Raw genomic sequence first — 17,590 nt, 5'->3', positions numbered from 1 at the left:
AAGCTCCCTAGAACCAGAGCTGGAACAACTTGAGCAAGAAAATAAATAAAATAGTGTTGGATTATAACCCAAAACATAAAATAAATATCCATAGGTTCACTGATGTAAATAAATGGTTGAATGAATAAATAAAAGGTGAAGAGCAGACAAATTTCCCATGGGGAAAAATCCAAGTAATTTTTGTAGATACTCTGTGCTCAGTGAGGTGGAACTTAAGCCCCTCTCTGCAAGTATGGCTATGCTGAAGGTGACTTCCACAGCGTGGATGGCAGGGTATGTGGAGAAACCTGGTACACACTACCTCAGCCAGCTGATAATGGTTCACGTCAACAGTGATGTCATGTTGATGAGCTGTGATGAGAATGCCATGAGCTCTGTGGTCTTCCTCCCCAAAGCCCATAACCTAATCATGAGGAAACATCAGACACATCCCAATTGAAAGACATTCTACAACATATCTGACCAGTACTCCTCAAAACGGTCAAGGTCATTTAAAACAAACGAAGTCAAAAAAAGAAAAACAAATACCGTATGCTAACACATATATATGGAATCTAAAAAAAAAAATGGTTCTGAAGAACCTAGGGGCAAGATGGGAATAAAGACACAGACCTACTAGAGAATGGACTTGAGGACACAAGGAGAGGGAAGGGTAAGCTGTGACAAAGTGAGAGAGTGGCACGGACATATATACACTACCAAACATAAAATAGAGAGCTAGTGAGAAGCAGCCACATAGCACAGGGAGATCAGCTTGGTGCTTTGGTTCCACCTAGAGGGGTGGGATAGGGAGGGTGGGAGGGAAACACAGAGGGAGGAGATATGGGGATATATGTATATGTATAGCTGATTCACTTTGTTATACAGCAGAAACAAACACACCATTGTAAAGCAATTATACTCCAATAAAGGTGTTAAAAAATAAAAAATAAAGTAAAACAAAGGAAGTCTGAGAAACTTTCACAGCAAGAAGAGCTTAAGAAGACATGAAAACTAGAAGGAAGATGGTATCCTGGATTGGAGATATAAATATGGGAAATCCTAGAAAGAATTTCCAACGCAGTATAAGTATATGTGAACATAACTAGGGGCCAGATTGTCGTCTGGAAGTAACACATCACAGTTTGTTTTTTTGCTTTTTTAATTTTGGAGATACGTTTGATTCTACAGCTGGGACAGGAAATGTGCAAGATAAGCCTGGAACCTCTTGTCCTACTAGAACGCAAAGAAGCCATCATGCTTCTTAGTACCTCTAAAGGACTCAGAAACTGCATTGAAGAAGCTTCCACTGTCCAAAGATGGAATAGTTTTAGCCCCAGTGTGGATCATTGTTAAAACAGTCGATCAAAAACCAGCAAATATTTTAAACTTTATGAGTTTATAATGACATTTTTAAGGGTTGATAACCTTTGGTGGATGATAGGGAACTGATCTGTTGTATTGCAAACTAGTGAAAAAAGGGAAAGAAACAATTTTTTTTTCCGTCTTTCCTGCATGAACTGCAAGATCAGTGAGTGGAAACATCATAAAATTATTCAAGCTAATACAATTTAAAGAAATTATAGAATTAAAATATCACCATTTTCCAACTCTCAATGAATTAATGGATCTAGGAGTTAACAGCACAAAAAGGAAAGGCAAATGTATCTCCTGATGGAAGAACACAAGTCTGTAGTCTTATCAAAGGGGCCAAACCTGTGTGACCAGGAATCCAGTTCTCAATTTGCAAGAATCACAGGGGACAGAAGATATTGAATGAGTATACAGAAGCAAAATCCAGGATAAACAACAAGGTCCTACTATATAGCACAGGGAACTATATTCAATACCCTGTGATAAACCAAAATGGAAAAGAAAATGAAAAAGTATATATATATATATATATATATATATATATATATATGAATTACTTTGCTGTACAGCAGAAATTAACACAACATTGTAAATCAACTATACTTCAATAAAATAAATTAAAAGAAAAAAAAGTAAAATCCAGACAGTGGGAAAGACTATAGGTCAAGGGCACATACTCTTCAATAAATAAATTGTGAGGAATGAGATAAAGAGAGAACCTGTAGATTTTTTCTAAATACTTAGAAGACAAATCAAACTTAGCAAAAAATGGGCAAGACTAAACTGTAGTGTCTAAAATGGATGATAAAACTATAAAGAAATGGAAAGTGGTTAATGGGATGGGAGAGAGGATTATGACTGGAACAGGGGACGTGGATGGACCTTCGGAATGCCCCGCAAAGTTCTGTTTCGTGAATTGAGTGACCTTTATTAAGGCAGACACTTTAAAATAACTAATTAAGTGATACTTACGTGGTTTTCTGTATTTATGGTTCATTTTACAATTTTTTTAAAAGAGTTTTAAATGAGAGAGAGAAGGAAGGACCAGGTACCTCTTCTAAATGGGGCTGGGGAAATCTTGCCTATTGTGAGCCAGATCTGTTCTAGATGCTGGGGTTATGTCACTGAACAAAAAATACAAAAAGCAAGAGAAAGACAAAACAAAACAAAGACAACACACAAAAAAACTTTCCCTTCTGAGCCTTATAATCTAGTGGAAGGAGACAAAGAAATAATTAAAATATATGCATATGTCTAGATGTATATATATGCTATAAATGTAGCTACTTATATCTATGTATATAGATACATATGTAGATATGTCTATGGTATGCATGTAGATATGTCTATGGTATGCATGTAGATATGTATATGCTATGCATGTAGATTTGTAAATGCTATGGCAATGAATAAGTCAGGGCAGGGTACCAGGGAATGCCACAGGAGAATGGGTTTCCTGACAACCCAAGAGCCATGTGAGGACTAGGGTCCTGGGAAAAAGGATGGTCTCAGGGTGGTAAGCTGTGAGTGTTTGTAGGGTCTTGCCAGATCTACCGAAACTTCCTTGACTCCCCTCTTCACTCGGGCCAGTGAGGATGTGGATGTGGTCATATCTGGTGCACGCTTCCCTCTGGACTCCGGGAGCACAGGGCATTGACATTCCCAACAAACAGCCTGTGAGCACTTATTATGTGCCTGTCTGTGCTGGACACTGGGGCCACACAGTCACAGTCCCTGGCATCATACAGCTTACAGTCTACTTGGGGGAAAGAAATGAGTTGAACAACTGTAATATGGTGCTCCCACTCAGGATGGGGAAAGGGTGGCATGGGCTGTGTGGGAGTGCGGTGAGGGGGAGGGTTCAGGGCAGCCTTCCCAGAGGTGGTGACACTGACACCTCAGCCACCTCCTGAAGGACTCTCCTGGTTATGCGAGAGGGCTGAGAAGGAGGGGAGTGGGAAGGGCTGGAAACTGGGTGTTTTGGAGGTGAGGGGTTTGTAAGCCTTGTGGAGGATTTGTGACTGGCTGGCAGAGAAGACTTCATTGAAGCATTTTAAGCCAAGAAGTGACATGATTGGATTTGTGTTTAGAAGGGTCTCACTGGATGATGATAGGAGGGGATCAGGTCTGGACCTGGGAAGACCATCTGGGAGGGAATTGCAAAACTCCAGGCGACAAATAACAGGGACAAGATAGTGGCAGTGGAGTGAACCAGAGAGAACGAATTTGCTTGGTATTTAGGATGGAGGGTTGACAGTTCCCAGGACTGACCAGGTGCAGGGGATGAGACAGGAGGAGGAACCCAGGATGGACCTGAGGATCTGGACTTGGCACGGGGACAGAAGAAGGGGTCCCAGCCCCCTTCTCAGGAGGGGTGACCAAGGAAGGTGAGCCACCTTGATGCCCAATTCCTAGGTTCGGGGGAAGAGATCTGGAACCTCGCCTAGCAGCTGGCTTGATGGAGTCCCTCTGACTATGGGGTATAAGCTGAAGCCAGGAGCTAAAATAGCAGCCAGCACCCCAACCTCGCTTGCTCAGTGAAGAGAAAAATCTGAGAGTGAAGACAACTTCAAAGCTGAGCTCTGACCAGACAGCCCACATGTAGTGGGAATTGAGCAGCCTGTGGGCCCCAGACACAGCCCAAGCTTTCTTCACTGTGAGCTCATTTCCCCTCCAACTCACTTTGTTTCTGATTGATTCTCTGCGGCTGAACAGATGGTAGGTGCCTTTCACTCGCATTTCTTCTCTCATGGACTTTTTAGCAGATGAGGCAATCTCTGTTTATATGACCACAGCTAATTCCCAGCCCCCAAAGCAAAATTTAATGGGCCCTGGCAAAGAAAGACAGTGCTTGCCTGGCGCTTTCCTTTAATTTCCACATGTGTGCAGCTGTTCCTCTCCCAGAAGGGGAAACTGAGGAAAACCCAGACAATACCTTTTGTAATTATAGAACGGTGTATCTAAGTCTGCATGCATGGTAAAGAAAGAGGGATGGAGGGAGGGAAGAGGTAGGAGGGAAAGGGAAAAAGAGAGAGGGAGCAAGCAAGAGAGAGCAGATAGAGAGGAAAGAAAGAGGCACTGGATCTTAATAGACCTACTTACTATGCATCTTACTGGCTATGTGTCTGTACTTGACCTCTCTGAAGCCTCAGTTTTCTCATCTGTAAAATGGGAATAACAATGTCAACTTCCCAGGGTTGCTGTAAGAATTAAATGAACCATACCTATTTTGATAAATCCTGGTTCCCCTTCCCTTCCTGAGTCACCATATTTTCACCTAATGAAGAGGCTACAAATACTGACCTCTCAGGGTTGCTACGAGGATCAAATGCACTATTGTACTTGCAGGCTCTTTGCAGATTCTCGAGGGTAGTTCAGGGTCATCTTTCAGTCTGCATTTCTGTTTCCGAATACACCACAAGCTGCTATAGGCTGCTCGCTCATCCGCCACCCCACCCCCCCGCCGATCCTTGCCTCCCCAGCAAACCTCCAGTCATGGTACCAACCCAGACCCTGCTTTAAAGACACACTGCAGAGGGTAAATTAGAACTTAACATCTAGAAATGAGTTGGATAGAGCTGTTCGCAAATCCCTTGCCATTCTTTTTCAGATTCGATTTCAGAAATGAAAGGTTTCCTTGCCTCTTATGTACACCAACAATGCAAAAGCAAATTCAGAATCCCTGGATGCCTGAGTAGCTCTATAATTAGATAAAAATTACAGTCCGATGTTATAATGTTTATGTGTGCAGAAATAAATGAACGCTGAAGAGCTGCTGCAGAGATTTCCAGGGGAATTTTATACATAGCGCCAGTACCTTGCTTAGAAAGTGTCTTGCAGTTAATACTCTTCCCAGAGACCTTTAAGATGCCTTTAGTTTCCTGATTTTCACCACGAATAGAGAAAGAAAATGAATGTTTCCTTGAGTTCTTATTATGTGCTAAGCATTACATTGCTTTATTACTTTAACCTCAGAGCCTCCTTTAAGAGGTGGACTTAAAAATCCCAGGTTTGCAGACTAAAATAAGATGCACCAAAAACTTTAAAAACTAAGATGCTCAGAAGAATGTTACCTTGCCCAAGGTGCATTATTGGTTATGTCTCAGAGCTACAGGTTCAAATCCACAGGGCTTTGCTCTTGCCTACCTTTCACTTCCTGCCCATCAGGACTTCTTGGGGCAACCTGAGCTTCCTTGCTTAAAGGAAGAGGTGGCCTGGCCAAGGGGAAGAGATGATCAAGCCTCTTCCCACAGGGAAGGTCAAGGAGGAAGAGAGGACAAGCATCTGAACTTCCCGTAAACACTGACCTTTAACAGCGACACTGCCCTCCAGTGAGAACCAGGTCCACTGAACACTCCAGATGCACTCCGAGCAGGAGGATTGGCCCCTCTTCCTACTTGAAAAGGATGCAGCAGGAGGGCAGGGAGAGGGGCTGGGAGTGCAGATGGCAATACAGCCTAAGAAGGCTGGTGAGAAGAGAAACAGTCTTCTCTCCCCACAAAAAGGAAAATCAGTGAGTATTTATTGAGCACTTTCTATTACTTAGCCTTATGCCAGGTGTCTTGGAAGAATCCAAAGAAAGACCGAGCCTTGAAGGATGACCAGGATGTTCCCCACCCACCCCACCAGAGAGTGAGAAAATACAGAGGTAGGAGTAGCACAGCATGTAGGGCATGTGCTTGAGGATTTGCCCATGGGGTACAGAGAGGTGGAGAAAGAGAAAAGGCAGCAGTGAGAACCAAGGGCACCCTTCTAGCCCGGTGTGCCATGTGGAGGTCTGTAGGTTACCTGGATGGCGGCCGTGACCATGAAAGAGTTGGAGTCTCCTGCTGGGCGGCTTTCAGACTCAACCTTTGCCTGATTTGCTTCTTCCTTCGCTTTGGAACAAGATATTTGTATTCTCAATGGCTGCTTCACAGTAGAGACACATCAGCCTTGGAATTGGCCCCTTCTCTCCTGGGAGTGCCTGACAAAGCAATCCACCTGCATTCTCTGTCATTTGCTTCCCCTGGGTGCCCAGGAATAATGGTGTGTTGTCGAGTGTTTTTCCAGCTTGTGCGGGGGGAAGTCACCCATCTGCGTAGGGCCCTCTGGGAACCCACTGTTACACAGACCTTCTGTTCTTATCTAAAACACCTGCAGAGATTTCCTATCAAGGTGATCTGTAAAATCAAAACTGTGCGAGCATTAAAAACAACAACAACAACAACAAAAACTCCAACAATGATAGCTGGGCTGTAGGAGAAGTCACTTTCCAGCCTTCATGATGCTTGGCCATGCAGAGGAAATTGACAGTCTTGGTTACTGCCTCCTTTAAATGTCTTACCCTCCAGCTGTCATGATGTCATGCACTCCTGCTCTCCTGTGTATTGACTACCTTTCCTAAATTCCCTTTGATGCCCTCTCTTCTTCTGGCCCATTGGCTTCTCCCATAGCTTCACCTTTGGTCCTCTTATTTCTTACTCTGCACACCCTCTTTGGGTAGTTTCCTCCAATCTCAGATTTTTCAACCACCACCTACATGGTCCGAACCCAGAGTGCTAGAACCATCCCTCTAGCTGCCTAGACATCTAGATGTCTCCAGCTGGAGGATCCACAAACACCCAAAATTCAACGTGCTCAAAATCAAATGCATCACCTTTTACCTCTGTAGAATAGCTTTTCTTCCTGCACTTAACCCAAGTAAGATGGTGAAAACATGCATGTTGCTCATAGTGACTTACCTCTCCCAAAAGCCCCCCTACACACACATATAAAACACTTATTAAGATTACCTCCACAGGGACTTCCCTGGTGGCACAGTGGTTAAGAATCCATCTACCAATGCAGGGGACACGGGTTCGAGCCCTGGTTCCAGAAGATCCCACATGCCGCGGAGGAACGAAGCCCATGTGCCACAACTACTGAGCCTGCGCTCTAGAGCCCCTGAGCCACAACTACTGAAACTCGCACGCCTAGAACCTGTGCTCTACAACAAGAGAAGCCACCGCAATGAGAAGCCCGTGCGCTGCAATGAAGAGTAGCCCCTGCTCACCACAACTTGAGAAAGCCTTTGCGCAGCAACAAAGACCCAACGCGGCCAAAAATAAATAAATAAAGATTACCTCCACATAGTTCCTTGAACTTCCCAATTATCAGTGCTGTTACCCTATGTCCCTTCCTCGTTAATTCAGGCCTCAACTATTTAAACCTTCTAAATACTTTCTCTCCTCTTCAGTCCCACCACCTCCCACCACAGTTGTCCTTCACACTCACAGATATGATCATGTCCTTCCCTGATTAGACATCTTAAATATCAGTGCATTGCCTACAGGCAGAGCTCTCTCACACAGCATTTATTGGACCACTCGTTCTCCAGTCCCAAAGCCTCACCACCTGGCTCACTGAAAAACTCTAAACACACTGGTCACTCCCATTCTTCTGTTACTTTGTTCACATTCCCCAGTCTTTCCTCCCAAAACTCCTCTTCAACTTCCAAGACCGAACCCCAATGTCACCTCTTCTGTGAAGCCTTCCTTTATTTCCTTTCTTATTTTCTAAAAGATGTTTGTTTATAACCTTTTCTATACCTAACATAAAATGTAATAGTTCATCATTTGTATATCCATATTCCCCTCTAGATTATGATCTCCTAGAAGATGGGTAAGATGTGTCTCTCGTCCTGGTACCCCTGATGCCTACCTAGGAAGAAATCTTGTTGAACAAATAAATGTCACAATGAAACCACAGAAGCAAAAAAGATTCTGCAAATATGGGACATACATAACTCACCAAAATGATTAGAATAGCAGAGTGGACTTTAAATCCTAGCTCTAACACTTACCAACTCAGTAACCCCTGGGAAGTTACTCCTCTCTGAGCCTTAAATCTTCATGTGAAAAAAGAGATCAGAAGACCTCTTAGGTTTGTTCTGAGGAATGGAAATGAGGTATTGTATATAAAGTGCTTAGCACAGTGCCTAGCACATAATCAGAGCTCAATACAGTACTTACGCTGGTGTTATTAATAATAAATAAGAAAATTCAGGCAAGAGGATAAGAAGAGGTAGCATTAGAAGAAGGTGGGTTCAACTTCATTCACTAAATGTACACTTATTGAGCTCCAGTCAACACATTAAAGCCAGATGAATGAGCTTCACTTTTTAGAAGAAGGAACGGATATAAAATCTCCCACCGTGTCCATTAAGGCACCATTTAACATGCAGCAGTTTGCTGGCTAAAACAGAGGTAGAGAAATGACAGGTGCCAGCCAAGGACACAAGTGGCTGGACAGAGAATAGAGAACAAGGGATAAATTCCCAGGGAGAATCCTGGTGATAAGTTGGCTGATAAGGAGAGGAAGCAGATGCCTCCAGAGATAGGGTTTTAGATCACCGCCTGACACCCAACAGAGGTGCCCAATGGGCAGGAGCTACCACAGGACCGAGCTTTGAAGCCTGAGATGTAGAGTTGGTTGTGATGTTGAAGCCTTGGGCAAGTATGAGCTCTACATACCCATGTCCCACACAGCACATAATATAGTCTTTGCAAACCATGATGATCCCTAACGAAACTGAGCAACGTGCAGAGGTGCCAAGTTCAGTTCTTGGCATCAGAGCGGCCAAGAGGGAAAATGTTTCCTAAAACCCACCTTGAAGGGGAAAGTGCATGTGGGTCTCTCCCACAGCCAGAGTACTGAGATAGAATTCCAGTGGTGTGTTGCCTTGGCAGCAGTTTCCTCGTGCGAAAGAGGAATGAGACAAGAAGGGGGAAGAAATGGGCAGAAGCAATAGATCAAGCCAAATATTTGATGTTCATTGCAAAGTTTCTGAACAGAATATTCTGGGGATGGATTTAATTGGTTTTAAAAGTCTTCTGTTAATAGCCCTTTTCTTGAACAAACAGAGCTTTAGAGGAATTACTGGGTGCAAGGAGTGGGAAAGGGCAATCATGAATGTGATTGCCAGAGTTGCTCACCGAGAGGGGATCACACGATTCATGCCACGTGACCCAACGTTCTGTGTTTCCCTGCAGGGTGATGCCAATGGCCATCCAGTTTTCCATCCTGATTCTGCTGCACTCGGCTCTGGTCCTCATCACCACAGCGGAGGATTATAAGTGTTTGCCCCTGGTCCTCCGGAAAACTTGCTGTTGGATTAACGAGACCTATTTGGCCAGGAATGTCATCATCTTTGCGTCCATCTTGATTAATTTCCTGGGCGCCATCCTAAATATCGTAAGCATTCCAAGCTCTTTGGTATCTAGTGTGTAGTCAGGAATTAAGAGTTTATGGAACCTGCAGCTTCTTACATTGCCTTCCTTGGTACTAGTTATCTTCATGTGCCTGGTCCAGCCCCAAGCTCAGGGTTAGAGAAGGAAGATGTGGCTAAACTGTCAGAACTGTGCATTTTCCTGGTGGAAAATTGTCTTTTTCCCAGTGGCAGAGGTTATTTGCTCTAGAGGAGCTCCAGATGCCCTTAAGTTTCTGTACTTTCAGTGGCCAGTGAATTATAATCGTAATTAAGGGTTACTGCTTATTAAGTTCCCACTTGCTATGTGCCATGTACTGAAGGAGGAGCTGTATGTGTTTTTCATGTTTAATCCTCACATAAACCCCATGAGGTAAGTCTCATTATCCCCACTTTATGGCTGAGGAAACTGAGGCTCAGAGACATGAAATAACTTGCTAATAAGGTCTGTCTGACTCCATAACTCACACTCATTCTCATATGCCAAATTGTATCTCTGGGAGTGGGAGTGGGAGAATGGAAATAAATAGCTGTCATTTATTTATTGAGTACCTACTGTGTGCCACAGGTAGGTATTATTGCTCCCATGTAACGGATGAGGAAACTGCATTTCAGGAAGGTTCAGCATCTTACCTATGATGTTCTAAGAGTTCATATTGTATGTGACACATCGAACTCGGATGAATCTCCAACTGCCGTATTTATCATTGTTTTAATTTGGTGACCCACGCTTTAATGATTTCATTTTCTCTCTAGAATGGTAACATAGTCTCTCTAGGCATTTTCTGTGTCTATCCAAATAGTCTGTGTTGTCCATGATTTAGGGATCTAGGTTTTAGGAGAGATTTATCTGATCCCAGGTTTTGAACATTGAGGGAGGCTAGTTGAGGCATCGTCTTGTGGCTGAAACCATCATTGTGCCCTTTGGGCCTAAGAGAGGGTCTCCAAGTGTTCAGGGACCCAAACTGTGAACCCCACAATTGTCAGCCCCTGTGTTGGAGGTTTATACTGCCTGAAATCCATTGTCCAAATTGGCCCAATAATTATTTAGAGTATATGTCGCTCAAGCTCTGCGGTTGGCCTTGTAGTAAAGGAATCTATGAAGAAAGAGGGAAATCCCCAAAGAAAAGGGAAACTGTAATCTAATTAAATTCATCATCTAATGAACATTTTATAGATTATGGCAATTGAAAATGGAAGTACTTAGGATCATTGATCACAGACTGCCAAGTCGTAGCCAGGATCTCAAGTCTTGATGAATCAGATGTTTCTGGGGTGCAGGATTTGGAAATAAACCCAATGACTCTAGGTCAGGGTTACCTCTGGGGCCAACCGTACCACAGTGGAGTGGAAGTTCAGAGGCTTTGGAGTCAGATAGACCTGCATTCAAATCTCAGCTCCACCACTTACCAGCTTGGCAACCCTGGACAAGTTACTTTGCTTCTCAGAGTTTCATATTTTTCAGTTGTAAAATGGGGATAAAAGTAGTAGTTACATCACAAGGTGGTTGTGAGGCCTTTTTGTACAAAGTATCTGGCACAGCACGGGCACTCAGCCACCGGTAGCTATGCTTTTCTGAGTGCCACAGAATCTCCTACAGCAATTTCTGGCCTAGGAAATGCCCACCTCCCCAACGCTAAGCGTCTTTCTGGAAAGCGAGCCCCCTTGGATCCCTCGAATCTGCCCAGCTGTTGACGTGGAGACAGGTTGTGAGTGTTCCCCAGACCTTTTCTCCTGCCACCTGGATCTCTCTTCAAAGCCCCACTCCAGTGACCCTCCGGGAGGGGGTCAACAGAGCAGTCTTACCCAGGTTTCGTGACTGGCTTGCAAATGTTTTTTCTGAGCCAGTACTTTCTTTAAAATGAAAGGAAAAATCCCAGCTGGCACTGAATTCTGAAATCAAGTCCCTCTAGGGCCTGGCCTGCTCCAGGCATTGGCCAAAGCCCAACAGCGGTAGCAGAGGACTCCGTCTCCAGCTTACACTGACTTTGTTGTTCCTGTGTTTTTTTTTTGTTTGTTTCTTGTTGTTCTTTTTTTTCTTAATCCGCAGCTGTGGTGTGATTTTGACAAGTCGATACCCTTGAAGAACCTGACTTTCAATTCCTCAGCTGTGTTTACAGATATCTGCTCCTACCCAGAGGTATTTATTCACGAGCTCCCCTTGGCAAGACTGGGGCTTAGGCATCTCCACAGCTGCAGATGAGCAGGACTGGCTGAGGGCCTTAGATGTGCTAACACTCCGGAGGCCCATCTTCCCTCCTCTGCCTCTCCCTCCTTCTTTTCTTCTTCTTCGCCTTCTCTGCCCTCCCTTCTCTCCTTGTATCTTCTGCTTTTCCCTCTGCCTCTTTCCTGCTCGCCCCTCTGCCTCTCTTTCCCATTTCTCTCTTCCTTATTCTTCTTCCTCCTTTTCTTTCTTCTTCACTTTCCGCTCTATCCACTTTCCTGTTTCCCTTTGCCTTCTCTTCCCTTCTCATTTCCTGTAACTCATCTTAAAGCCCTAGAGCAGAATGTGCTGTTATCTCCAACATAGGGCGGGGCACAGAGTTATCGCTCAAAGTTTGCTGCACTGGAAAAGGAAGGATGGAAGGAAGAAAGAAAGGAAGGGAGGAAGGAGGGAAGGAGGGAAGGAGGAAAAAAGGAAGGAAGAAAGAGGAAATAGAAGGAAGGAAGATAGTAAATCACAAACGCAGAAAACAACAGCTAAACATAAATCAAAGTGGTATAGAAAATGCCCAGAGCATCACAAACTCAGGAGGTATCCCAACAGGACACTCAACCGTCATATTGTAAGTCTGACCCTCTCTTGGCCACACAGCTACTAGTCTGGCCCTGGGCCTTGGGGTCAGTTTAGGGAGTCAGGCAAAGGACAGTCTTTGGCTCTGTTAAGCCATGACCCAGACCTTCACATATTGGGATATAAGTTCTGGGTCAGGAGGGAAGACAGTTGGGATGTCCCAGTAGGCCCCAGCCAACCCTATACCTTGAAGACCTTGGGTAGATTTTTATTCTCTGAGACCCCCTCCAATGTGTGGTGGAGGAAAGGCTCTCTGTTATCTCACCTTGGCCCCAGAATTGGTCTGAGAAATGTTCTGAAAAGGAGAGAAAGCCTCACCTCTGACCACAGATATAGAGCATCTACTTGATATGCATAACATCGTTAAATCTTCAAGATATGTGGAGGATGCTATTACCATCTCCATGTTATAGGTAATGAAACTAAGGCTCAGAAAGTAGCTTGCTCAGTGCTACTCATGCCTGACTTCCATTCTTTCTCATTTCTCTTCATTCTTCCTCCCTTTCTGTCCTTCCCTTATTAATTCAGTTATTACGACTTAGTACTGCAATTCAAACCGTATCTGGCTTTTTCTTGAGCTCATACTTATGAACCCAGGTTCCGTCCCTAGGGAAGAACTAGGCTGTTCCTCAGGAAGTCCTGAGCAGGATGGAACTAGCCCTGGTTTCAGGGCTGTGTGGGGCAGACCATGTGCTCTGGGACGTCCTCCCACCAAGTAATGGGTGAGCTCTGATTTTGTAGACTCTGTGGGACACCAGCTCCCTGAGAACTTCTCAGTTTGGAGGGCATGAGGAGTGTTCCAAGAGGCAGTAAGCTGGCCAAGAATCAGACATTTAGAGTTGGGCAAACGCTGGATTTCACTCCCAGTTGAGCCCCTTTACTTGGTAGCAGTAGAATCTTGAATCAGTTCATACTCTCTCTGAACCTCAGCTTCCTCATCTGTAAAGTGGGAAAAATAATACCTTCTTCACACAGTGATTGTGGAATTAAAGAATATCATGTTCTTACAGTGCCTACCTAGATGAGGTGGCAAACGTTGAGTTTCTAACATGTGGTCTGACATGAAATTGGTGTTTGTGAAGTACTTAGCTGGACCTCTGAATCAACACTTGATATATATACCCTTGGCCCCAAACTTGAACTCCCAAACTCAGGACCACAGCACGCATGGATTTCCCAGTCCTAAGAAAGGGGTGGGTAAGCTTCTGGATCACATAGCTTCATCTCTGTGCCTCCGCAAAATAAGGATGAAAGTAATACCTTCTTGATGGGTTGTTGTGAGGATTAAGTGAATTAATCCATGTAAAGTGTTTAGAGCAACACCTACCACAAAGTATCTGCTGATTAAATGTCAGCTGTGATTTATTTACTAAGTAAAAAGGTTTAGAGTTTGCACCATCAATATATATTTATCTATAAGTTACATACCTATACCACTGTACTAACATCCCATGTACATTTTGAAACATACTCATAAAATAGAAATGTTAAAAAGTTAGATAAAATAAATGAGTCCAAGTTTTAATATTTTCCTCCCACAGACAAAGGATCATCTTGCCCAGGGGTCAGAAAACTATGATCACAGGCCAATTTCCACCTGCCACCTGTTTTGTAAATAAAGTTTGATTGGGGCAGACACACTCATGTGTTAGTAATGTCTACAGCTGCTTGTATAATAATACAATGGTAGGGCTTCCCTGGCGGTGCAGTGGTTGACAGTCCGCCTGCCGATGCAGGGGACACGGGTTCGTGCCCCGGTCCAGGAAGATCCCACATGCCTCGGAGCGGCTAGCCCCATGAGCCATGGCCACTGAGCCTGTGCGTCCGGAGCCTGTGCTCCGCAAAGGGAGAGGCCGCAACAGTGAGAGGCCCGCGTACTGCAAAAAAAAAATAATAATAATAATACAATGGTAGAGTTGAGTAGCTACAACAGAGGTGGTGTGGCCCACTAAGCCAAAAAGTTTGCTATCTGGCCTATTGACAGACAAGGTTCGCCAGCTCCCAACATCCCATCAGGTGCAGGAATCCCACTGGCCTAAAATGTGGGCATCTGGAGTCTCTCCATCACCAGCTACTACAGCAACCTGGTTTGACCCACCATTTGCCATCCTGACATATATGGCCGTGCTTCTCTCCCTAAGGATTTGTCTACCAAACTAGAAGGAATCAAACATTCAAACCTTCTAAAAGGCTTAATCTGCACAACCATCTCCCATCACTCACAAGTGTGTGTCCCCAAGCAAATCACTTCATCTCTCTGAGCCTTGGTTTCCTCATCTGTATACTGGACCTTTCCACCTCACCTGTGAGAAACGATTCTCAGGCTGGAAGCAGTTGATTAAGCTGGATGATGTGACATAAATACAAGAGGCTGTCATCATATATGGTATAAAGTATAGTTTATTTCTGAACTGGAGCTTGCCAATTACTAAAAAAGAGTGAAGATACAGGAAACGACCGTGAAGAAAGCCGTGTCCCAACTACAATTTGAGAAGTGTCTAAGAGGGGAGCAAAGAGACATAGGTTTGTAAAGTGAATGACAGGCACATGCACAAACCATTCCCATCATCTCAAACACCAGAATGAGGTCCTCGGGAGGCTCAACGGGAAGATCTTCATTTTACAATCGAGCCCCTTTGTTCTATGTTCTGGCACATTTGAATGACTAGTCAACTATACTTGCAAGAGCAATCAAAGTATGCTATGGTTTTAAAGGGTCCCTGAGAACCAATTTTCCCTAGAAGTATAATCATCTGTGTCTTTGTATCCTGGCACTTTCTCCCATTTCTCCCCATGAATTCAGGTCCTACCCAGCCTTCAAGCCTCTCTTTTTCAAGTAGACCCAATCCCTTCAGATTACTTCCTGCCAGCTCACATATCCTTAAGGCATCACCTTAGTACCCTCACTCCATCCTTTCTATAATTTATCTAACTAGAACATTTTTTCCAACCTTTCAAATTTATAAATTGCTTTAAGGAGAAAAGACAATATTGTATAGTTTTCAACATTACCTTAAGGGCCCAGCACAGGACAGAGCCCACAGTCTATTTAATAGTTTTCCTTTAAAACAGATGTATTTCCAGTGGAGTAGCAGAGACAAGATTTGCCTTGCCACCTGAAACAGCTTAAAAATAAATAAATACGTGAAACAATAGTTTTCAAGACACTGGGCATCAGGTATTGAAGGACAGCAATCCCTGAAAAACAAGAAGCAAATTGAGTGAGCCCTGTGATTGCCAGAGCTGTATCTTGCTCTTTTATTTTTTTAATTTTGTGGCCACACCATGTGGCATGTAGGATCCTAGTTCCCTGACCAGGGATCGAACCCACACCCCTGCAGTAGAAGTGCTGAGTCTTAACCCCTGGCCAGCCAGGAAAGTCCCATGTATCTTGCTTTAAGAGATCTTGTTTTCAGACTGGCTCAGGTTGGAAGAACACACACGGACCCCTGTGCACCTCCCGGATTTGAGGAGACAGAGCCGAGCATCTGGGGGGACCAAGGTGGCTAGACTTTGTAGGACTCACTACCAGAGAGAAGAGAGTTGCAGAGACAGAGAAAAACTCAGAGATCTGCAGAGGGTCCGATCAGTGCATGCATGTGAGGACGCTAAGCAATGCTTGGGAAAGAACCATCTGAAAGGATTAGTGCCCAGCGCTCACACAGGGCTGGGAATAGTGTCTTTTCCCAGCAGCCAGACTGAAAAACATCATAATTCATGGGACATTAAGTAGAGCCCTCAGATGAGTCTTGCTTCAGTAGTATACAGTAATTATCCCTAGATTATATGCTGCTCTATTTCCTCCTAAAACATCTTAGAAGACTGAAAGTCTAAGAAGACTTTTCTTCTTTCTTTTTAAGATCAAACTGTTTATTTTGTGTGTGTGTGCATTACAAAAATGAAAATAAATCCAATCAGATAATGAGATAAACATATAGGGCAATCAGTCTTTAAGTAAGGATAAATTACTGTAAAAGAAATGAGTCCTAGATAGTTTTCCCTTCAAGTCAAGCGTTTTGTTGCTTAATAAACTTCTTGTTTAAAGAAATAATAAGAAATATCTTATATTAGAAAATATGAAGTTATATTTCTATATTGGAAAAGAATGTTCATATCAGCCTTCTTTGTAATAGCCAAAAACTGGAAACAACCCAAATGTCTATAAACAGATGAAAGGATAAACAAACTGTAGACTATCCATCCAGTGAACTGCTGCCCATCAGTAGTAAGAAATGATCTATGGCTATATGTGCAATAACATGGATGAATCCTAAGATCATTATGCTGAAGGAAATAAGCAAAAAAAAAAGTATGCATTTTCATGGTCCCACTGATCTAAAACTCTAGAAGATGCAAATTGATATGTAATAGCAGAAAGAAATCAGTGGTTTCCTGGCTTGGGATGTGGGAGGGAGGAATTATAAAGGGATATAATGAAACTCACGCTGCAAGTGTTCATTTTCTTGATTGTGATGGTTTCATCAACTTATGCAAATACTAAAGCTCATCAAATTGTGTACATTAGATATATGCAGTTCATTGTAGGTCAATCATAACTCAATAAAGCCATTTAAAAAATTAAGTACAAAAGAGGAATCAGAAAGACAGAGACAAGAGGGAAGCAGAATTACAGAGAGTCCGTTAGAAACCTGTAGTCAGAACATTTTGGCTTAAATTGCAGTCCTGATGCTTATAACTGTGGTCTTGAGCAACTTACTGAAGCTCTTTTGAGCCTCATTTCCACACTGAGGATAACAGCTGTGCCTGCCTCACAGGGTTGTCATGAGACCTAGATTGATAGAATATATGTATATACTTACTATAGTTCCTGGTACATAATAAATGCTCATCAAACATCAGTCATCTTGATGATGATGATGAAGATGAGAGAAGAAAGGGGGGAGTTAAAAGAGGAAGATAAAAGGGAGAAAAAGCAAAAAGGAGCAAAAAAGCAGGAAGAGAAACAATGAAAAGAGAAGAGAGAATCAGTGATAATAGAGCAAGTAAGCAGATTTCTTTTAATTCCAAAAGTGACTGTACAAATTGGTGCTCCCCTAAACTCTTGCCTTCATTTCTCAGGTTAACACCTCAGGTAGGAATCAGAACCTTAAGTGATTTTGAAGGAAAATGTATTCATTGTGGTCTAAAATCCCCAGCAAGTATTCAGGATAAAATTAGATTTTCCCAAGCTTCCACAGTGGCTGTCCCACCAAGTA

The 17,590-nt window shown here is 43.4% G+C and overlaps 1 protein-coding gene across 3 annotated transcripts in view; it reads left to right on the top strand.

The window, feature by feature from the left end:
- The window catches only part of ADCY8 (adenylate cyclase 8), a gene marked incomplete at its 5' end in the record, with an annotated part of 216,621 nt that overhangs the window by 145,553 nt on the left and 53,478 nt on the right, over window positions 1–17,590 (top strand). For 2 of the 3 annotated variants that reach the window (XM_081258526.1, XM_081258524.1), the window contains 2 exons: window positions 9,366–9,567; window positions 11,631–11,720. In XM_081258526.1, coding sequence (XP_081114652.1) covers window positions 9,366–9,567; window positions 11,631–11,720 — 292 coding nt within the window. The remainder of the gene's footprint in view (window positions 1–9,365; window positions 9,568–11,630; window positions 11,721–17,590) is intronic. The other variant, XM_081258525.1, reaches the window with a different exon arrangement.

The sequence above is a fragment of the Mesoplodon bidens genome (genome assembly GCF_964165515.1).
Source record: "Mesoplodon bidens genome assembly, chromosome: 16".
Taxonomy (NCBI): domain Eukaryota; kingdom Metazoa; phylum Chordata; class Mammalia; order Artiodactyla; family Ziphiidae; genus Mesoplodon; species Mesoplodon bidens.
The sequence above is the reverse complement of the archived record's forward strand: the minus strand, read 5'-3'. Positions and strand labels throughout refer to the sequence as shown.